The sequence below is a fragment of the Plasmodium gaboni genome, chromosome 4 (assembly GCF_001602025.1).
Source record: "Plasmodium gaboni strain SY75 chromosome 4, whole genome shotgun sequence".
NCBI lineage: Eukaryota > Apicomplexa > Aconoidasida > Haemosporida > Plasmodiidae > Plasmodium > Plasmodium gaboni.
Window position 1 is genome coordinate 38,772 of NC_031484.1, and position 9,559 is coordinate 48,330.

The 9,559-nt window shown below is 17.7% G+C and overlaps 1 protein-coding gene across 1 annotated transcript in view; it reads left to right on the top strand.

Moving 5' to 3' along the window:
- PGSY75_0403400 (hypothetical protein) overlaps nt 1-9,559 on the top strand; it is a gene marked incomplete at both ends in the record, with an annotated part of 9,816 nt that extends 257 nt beyond the window's left edge. Inside the window, 2 exons of the mRNA XM_018784099.1 lie at nt 1-4,543; nt 4,737-9,559. The exon at nt 1-4,543 is cut by the window's left edge and continues 257 nt beyond it. Of these exons, the coding sequence (XP_018643261.1) occupies nt 1-4,543; nt 4,737-9,559 (9,366 nt within the window). The remainder of the gene's footprint in view (nt 4,544-4,736) is intronic.

The window sequence follows — 9,559 nt, forward strand, 5'->3', positions numbered from 1 at the left end:
ATCATTTGATGAATATAATAATGATAACAATGTAAGAATATATGATGATAATGATAAAAATGATATTATTAATAATAGTTGTGATTATTATGTATGTATAAATAATATATATATTTATAATAAACATAATCTTTTTTATTATCAAAGAATAAAAGAATCCAAAGAAAAAATCTTTCTTTTATTATATATTATATCTGGAAAATATAATGGCCTAATTCAAAGTTCTTTGTCAAAATATGTAAATTTAGATCCACGCATTATATATTATCACTTACAAGAATTATTTCAATATTTATTGGTTAAAAAAATAAGTATTAATATAAATAATGTGGATTACCATATGGGTGACAACAATGTAGGTGGTGTAATGAACCAACTTGAAAAGAAGGATTATAAATATGATAATATGGCAAGTAATAATATCCGAAGTAATAATAATTTATCAAGTAATAATAATATCACAAATGATATCCATTTATATAATAATAATAATAGTTTGTATCTTCAAAATGATCATCATAATATGAATCGAACAAATAATAATTCTATCAAGTTAAACCCGTCTTATGTTTTATATTATAACATTTTTTTTATTTACAATTTATTACCTATATTTATAAAAAATTTGTTATACTCACAAAATGTCATGTCTATTAATAAAATTATATTATTTCTTTTAAACAGATTTATTATCATTCCTCAAAAAATATTATCTTTAATATTTTTTAAATTACTTATTGTATATAATCCTTATTATTTTATACAAGTTAGAAAAGCACTACGTATTTTTAATTGTATATTGAATTCTTTAATTAATAATAAAAAAGTTATTATGTGTAAAATTAAAATACACTCCACGTATGAAAATTGTTATTTAAGTTATGAGAATAAAAATAAAATAAATTATGATAACATAATTAATTTTTTGCTTATGTTTTATCATAATTATGATTATATTATACAGTTTATAAATAAATCTTGTTTTTTAATGTGTGAAGATTATTCCACAGGTTTTCTATTTAGAAGTGGCAATATGAATACTTCGAAACTAATCAATAACTTGCATACATTGAATAGATATAATACCAATGAACTAATTGAAAGTGTGAGTAGAAAGAAAAAAAGTCTTACTGTTACTTCTGGTTTTGAAGATATTCCAGATGATATTTTAAAAGGAAATTATGATGAGGATGAAAAAAATAGCAAAAATGATGATATACATATAAATGATGATAAACATATAAATGATGATATACATATAAATGATGATATACATATAAATGATGATATACATATAAATGATGATATACATATAAATGATAATAACAACCAAAAAATATATTATAATAATAATTGTGGTGATGGTGAGAACATATTGTTGAAGAAACAAAATTGTAATGTAAAAATTAAAGAATTTAAAAACTTTATGGATATAAATATAAACCAAAATAATAGCAACTCAGATTATTATTCTAGTTCATTAAATGAAGATTATATCGAATCAGATGTTTCTTTTATTGATGTGGATAATAATGTGAATGCATATGTGGCTTCACCACTTCATAAGGGTAAAGAAAAAAATAATAATAAAACAGATACACTGTGTTGTTCTTCTTCGTCATTGGATTATATCAATGAGGAAAAATATAATGATAATAATAATAATAAAAATAAAAATAATGATGATGATGATGATGATAATGATGATGATTATTATTACAACCATTCTTCCTTTTTTTACACGAATAAATACATTTCTTTAAATAATATTTGCATGTTTGATAAAATGAAATATTTAATTATCAGCAAAGGAATCAACGGAATAACTACCAAAGAAGTTGCAGATTCCTTATTCCTTACTGTGAAAAAAACAAACATTTGTCTTAACAGATTAGTAAAAAATAAAGTTATAATTAAAGTACCAGAAAGAAAAAATAAAAATTTCATGTACCGATTTTTTGATATTAAAATATATGAATATATACAAAAAACAAAACACCTCCTTCCCTTAACCCATGAAAATAATGGGATCCCTCTTGATAATAATAAAAAAGAAAACAAAAGTAAAATCGAAATAATACATAGTGATAAAATAATAAATAATATAAAAAATAATAAATATAACAATGATGATTATTTTTTTGTGAATGAAAATGAAAAAACAATACAGTCAAAAGATTATACAGATATTAATATGCAAAATAATAATAAAGAATATATATTATTAAATCATTCAATTAATATATCAAATAATGATAATTTTTATAAAAATGAATTATGTGATATACAAAATAATGAAGATAATAAAAATAATTTTAATACTATACATTTTAAAAAATTAAATGAATCTCTTAATGTTTTAAGTTTTATTCACAGTGTAAATAAAATTGACATGGATATATTAAATTATGTGATACCTAAAGAAAAACATTTCAGTGATTCGTATGATAATTATTATGATTTCTTTCAATCATATGTAGATCATTTTAAAAATTTTGAAGATAAATATGATTTATATACATGTAGTTTTCATCTCTTTTATTATTTAAAGTTTTTATTAAAAAGAAATACAAAAGAAAAAATTATAAAGAACCAAAAAAAAAAAAATAATATAAATGATTTTAATAATAACAAATATTATATACAATATGTTGAACATTGTGATGAAAATATCAACTTTATAAAATATTTGATGGAAGATACGAAAAAATTAAAAAGTAATTTATTTATTAAACGATTGTTTTTGTTTTGTCATTTTTTAATTTGTTCAAAAATTGTAACGTTTCGATTTATTCAAGATTTATTTCTTAAGATTGAAAATAATGGAAGAATGATTGATCGTAAATCTGTTCAAAGACTTTATGATTATTCTTTAAAAATAAATGAATCTTTTAAAAAATATAAAATACCTTCAACCAAAGTTGTAAAATATATTTTTTATGATTCATATGTGTTAAATGAACAGGAAGCAAATAAATTTTATATCAAATATCATCAGGAGTATATTCAATTTATATATAAATATTATACAAACAATAAAAGTAATAAGGAACATATGGAATATTATGATATGTCATCTATACAAAATGAAAATATCAAAAAGGAACAAACAAATATGCAAATATCAAACACAAATGTAATAAATGATAATTATCATGAAACACAAATTATTAAGAATCAAAATATTACCTTTACAAATAATATATGTGATCATAATAAATATAAAGAATATAAAACAATAGATAATTCATCACATAATCATAATAATAATAATAAAATGAATGAGAATAACATGAACAATACAGGTAATATGGATATCCCTAATAATAAGAGAAAAAATATGGATATAATGAATGAACCGTTAAATTATAAAAAGAGTAAAGTATTACAAATGGGTGATGATAAAATAGAAAATGAAATAATATTATCAGGACATATAAATAATAATATAAATAATATCAATAATATTAATAATATTAATAATATCAATAATATCAATAATATCAATAATAATAATTATTATTATAATCAGCGTAGCTGGGGGTTGTCTAATAATTCAGAACACTGCAATGTATTATATATCGATATTCTGAACGAATCAGCATTCAATGTTAAAGAAAAGAATATAAATAATAATAAATATACAAAGGATAATAAAAATATTTTTCAAAATTTTAAAACAACACAAGAATTATCATATAGTATTAATTATTTTAACGGGTTTATGTTTTCAAAAATGGCAAGATATAAATATTTCCATAAATGTTTAATAAGATTATTAAAAGAAAAAATGAAAAAAAAAAATCAAACATGTAAAAATAATAATATACAAATTAACAAGATATATAATAAAAATAATAAATATATGAATTATATATATTATAATGCTCTCTCAATTAAATATATTGTAAAAAATCTTTATCTTGATGATTATCTAAAAATTATAAGTATAGGTTGTAAATTGAATTATATTGAAAATTATCTATTGAATAATAATAATAATAATAAAAAAAAAAAAAAAAAACTCAAGCAGTTACCTAAACCCCTTTTTGAATTTTTAACTTCTTATTCTTTATTTAGTTGTGATAAAAAGGATATGATTAATAATTTTTTATCAACAAGAAAAAATAATTATCATAATATGTATGAATTAAATATGAATGATAATGTCTTATGTAATAATAATAAAGAAAAAAAAAAAAAAAATGAATTATCCGAATATGATATGAATGTTATAAAAAATAATGAACAAATATGTATTTTTGTTTTTATTTATAGTAAACTTAAATTTTTACACAATATGAATTTAATACATATCAAACATAAAAAGAAAAATGTATCTTATAATTCGAATAATGATATTCCATTTAATACAAAAAATGATGATTTAAATATTTCATTTATAGATTTGAAGAAAAATAATTTAAATATTTATATTAAAAAAAATGTAACCATTAATATTTTTTCACCTATAAAAATTAAATATGCATATTACAACATGATGACATATAACAACTTTGAGCAGTACTACTACGATTTATATGTAAGCAAAAAAATAAAAATAAAAATAAAAATAAATAAATAAATATATATATATATATATATATAATACATTTGTGTGGGTTTATATTTATACATACATATATACATATATATATCAAATTAATATTCATTTTCATTTTCATTTTTTTTTTTATTTTCATTTATTTTAATTTTTGATGTGAATAATTTTTTAGCTCTGCGTTGAAAAGTTTAAAAAGTTTCTTAACGATGTGTGCTTGAAATACTCACCAGGAGGAAAACCCAAAATACAAGATATTATTAATATATGTAAATTTAAAAATAAAAGTTTTAAATTTGTTATTCTACATAATACATACACAAAACAATTATATTTAACTCGAAAGTTTAGACAACTATTTATTAATTTAGTAAGAAAGAAAAAATTGAAAAAAGAAATATCTAAAGTAAAACTTATCAAAATTATAAAGTCATGTAAAGAATATAACACATTTAAAGATTCTTATAATTTATCAAAAATTAATTTAAGAAAATATGTATCCATATTTTATAATCTTTATAATAATACAGATCAAGAAACACATCAAAAAGAAAATTTTCATAAAGAAAAATTTCATAAAGAAAATTTTCATAAAGAACAATTTGATAAAAACGAATGTGATAAAGATGAATATTATAATGATAAAAATTTTGAATATAATACATTCATTTCATCCACTTTAATAAATAGAGACATATCTTTATTATGCCCATTTTGTAATGATATATTTTTTTTAAAAAATGATTTATTAAGTCATATTACAAATATTCATAATATAAATAAAAATTTTTCAGATATCATAAATTTTTTTTCAAAGTCAAATCAATTAATACATAAAAAATTAAGTCATTTTTTAAAATATAAAAATAGGTTTAATAATTATTCAAATAATGTTTTACACTATTATAATATAAATGAAGAATATAAAAAAAAAAAAATTTATATTTATGACAATCAACTAAAAGACAATGAACCAAATATAGTAATCCCATTAACAGATCAACATTCTAATGACAATCATATATTTACAAATAAAAATACTTTATCAAAAAATGAAATCATTCATAAACACAAACAAGTAGATATTTATAATAATGATAATGAAATAAATAAGAAGAAAAAAAAAACAAAAAAAAAAAAAAAAAAAAAAAAAAATATTATAAAAAATAAACATTTATATATGTATAATCTAATAAAAGATGATCAAAAGAAATGCACTCAAAATAGTAATAACTTTAATAAACCTATTTTCAATAAACATTTAAATTATTTTTTAGAAAGAATTAAAATTAAATATACCTTAAGGATAGTATATATATACTTTGTAACAATCATGGTTCAATTAATCATGTCACAAAAAAAATTAAAAAGAAACAAAAAAATAAACAAAATAAATAAAAAAATAAACAAAATAAATAAAAAAAAACACGTACAACACATAAAACATATAAAACATTATCACAATTTTAATAAACCTTGTAAAGTTTCAAAAAAAAATCAAATTATTAAAAATAATAATAAAATAAAGTTCAAGGTGAAAAAAAAAAAAAGATATTGTGAAGATGATGAAAAAAAAATAAGTTCACATAATACACTTCAACCTTATAATAAGATAAATAATTTTGTATCATTAAAAAGATGTGTCAAAAATGATAAGAACACTTTTATAGAGTATAAATTAAATAATTTTCAGTTAATGCATTTTTTAAAAAACAAAACGAATTCTATACCATATAAAAAAAGTATATGGAATGTAGTAAATCAAATGTTGGTTGGAAAATTTAAATATAATATATGTATGTTTATTCAAAAAAATTTATTTCATTATTTTAAAACAAATCTGGTTCATTACTTTTTTTTATTATCAAATGAACATTTATCAAGATGTATAATAAATTACTTTTGCACCAATATTTATAATTGTAGTTATAGTAATATAAATTATTATTATTCTAAATATATAAAGAATATATTTCATTTTAAATTTATAACACTTGTAAATGTAATAAAATTGTTAATAATTAATTATGGAGAAGTATTTATATTATATAAAGAAATAATGAAGTCCTTATTTTATTACAAAATTAAAGATATCTTAAATGTTATAAAATATATACAAAAGAAAAATTATATAGTTGATACATCTTATGTTTTGTCTAATTATATAACTACACAACTTATTTATGATAATATTTTTTCAAACTTTTTATATAAATCATTATTTTATAAAAAAAAATTATCTCTCTTTATTAAAAAAAGTTATTTTGACAATATAATTGATATTATGTATTTGTATGGTGTATCACAAGCACACGATTTGTTCAAAACAAATCACCATCATAATGAAAATATTAATATTTATAATAATTGTGATAACCATTATGCTGTTGATGAAAAAAAAAAAGGAAAAAGGAAAAATATTTGTTATCATATAAACGATATGATAAAATGTATATATAATTCATACATTGAAGAAGAACAAAATGAAGAAAACAATAAGGATATAAACCACACTAATATGAATCATTATGATAATTATAACAATTATGATAATAATTTATTAGATGAAAATGTAAATAACTTAGATGAAGATTATAATACACATTCCAATATGATATGTGAAAAACATTATTTTTATAAAAAATTAAATATATTTCATGTAAATTATTATATTAAAAATTTTTTGAATGGAAATATAAGTTTATACGCATGTAATAATTATATAATTTCGGATGATGAAAAAAAAGAAAATATTCAAAATGATGATATAAGTATTTATCAACATGAACAAATAAATAGTAATCAAAGGTTGTATTCTCATTCTATTAATGATGAAGAACTTTTTAATAATAGTAATGATAAATCTTCAAGTTATAATTCTTCAAGTATTCAAGATTCTGATATTTTTGATCAACTCTCAGATGATTATGAAATTATTAAATTATTAGAACATGACAATAATGAAAAAAATAAAAAATTCCAAGGAGGTATAAGTCAACATATTAATTATTTAACTAAACATGTAAGTGAATATTTTCCAAATTATTATATTGTAAATCATTTCAAAAAAAGCAAACTAGCCAAAAAACTTTCTCACATTTTTTCATCAAATAATAATATATTAAATCAAAACAACCAATATGATATATCACATAATAATAATAATAGTAATATGTTTAATTTTGATTATTACTATAATGGTAAATATTTAAATAATCCTTTATTCAGATATTTTAAAAAGTATTGTTTATATATTTATTACAATAGCAAATGTGATAATAAAGAAATATATAAATCCAGTGACACATCCAAACGGTTCAATAATTCACACATATTATCATTTCAAATGAATAATAATAATAATAATAATATATATGATAAGAAAAAAAATAATAATTCTGTTAATTTTACAAAAATTTTTAAAAAATATTTAGATTGTATTAATATAAAAGATATAAATAATATATACAATAAAAATGATATATTATTATATAATATAAGCAAAAAAACATTTATTGATTTTGATACCTATCCACAAAATTTACACTTATATAATATTGCTTATATATCCAATATACATAAAAACTTGACACATTTATTGAATATACAAATTGGTAATATGAAAAATAATGTCTTTTGGCTAGAAAAAAAAAAAAAAAATAATAATAATAAAAGAACAAATAATAAAAGAACAAATAATAAAAGAACAAATAATAAAAGAACAAATAATAAAAGAACAAATAAATATACTCGATCAACAAATATTAATTTTTCCATTGTTCAACAAAATAATAATGTAATGAATGAAAATAATACAATACACCATCAACATAATAACATATTAAATAAAAATATTACCAATTCATGTGAACCATTAGCAGATAAAAAGAAAAAAAAATATATTAAAAATATACAGAACAAAAACTTCATAATTGATATTAAAAATTGTAATAATAAAAACAAATTTGTAAGAAAGGTTCAAGTGAGGGAAAAAAAATATACAAATAATCATCATATATATAAAGATTCATATATTTTTGTTACTCACATCTTATATATCGTCTTTTATTTAAATAACATTCTGAATGATTATGATGAATATGGTAATTATAAAAATGTGTCAACAAAAGAAGGAACAGAAGGAATCATCCAAATAAAAAATAATAGAAGTGATAGAAATGATAAAACCTTATCACAGAGAATAAATAAAATGTATAATAATCAAAAAAATATAAATGTTATAAATACATTTTATAAAGATGATGAAATAAGGAAAAATAATAATTCTTCTAATTATAATAACAATGAGAATTGGAGACATTCAAATGATAATTATAATATAATACATAATATACAAAACGATAATGATGATATATTATCACATGCACAAAAATATGATCATAATTTACTTTATATTAACAACAATTCAGTTGTATATAACAATATTGTAAATAAAATGATATTCATTTATTTATGTGTTAAGAAAAAAAAAAAAGAAGGAATGTTTATTGATAATTTAAAAGAAATGTATTTAAAAAAATTTATGGTAATTATTAATACATGTTATAATAAAAATAATTATGTATCTGTAAAAAGAGAATATGATTTTATACTTTTCTTATTAAGTAAATTAAATGTGATAAAAATAATGTCATTTATGAATACACACAAAATATTTCTAGCAAAATATCATAATTATAATTCATATAAAAGAAAAAATATCTTTTATCAACATAATTATAAGTATCCTTTTTTAAATATGATCAGTGTATATTTAAAAAATTACAAATTCAATTTTGAGGAATATACAGATAAAACAACAAATAAATTCAAAAGGTTTATAACGAAAAATAAAATGATAAATTATTTAAATATAATACCAAGAGATATTCATAATAATATACACAATAATATAGATAATAATAATAATAATAATAATTATAACAATATGGAATCGTTAATTTTTCAGGATAAACCTAATAAAAAATATCTACAACA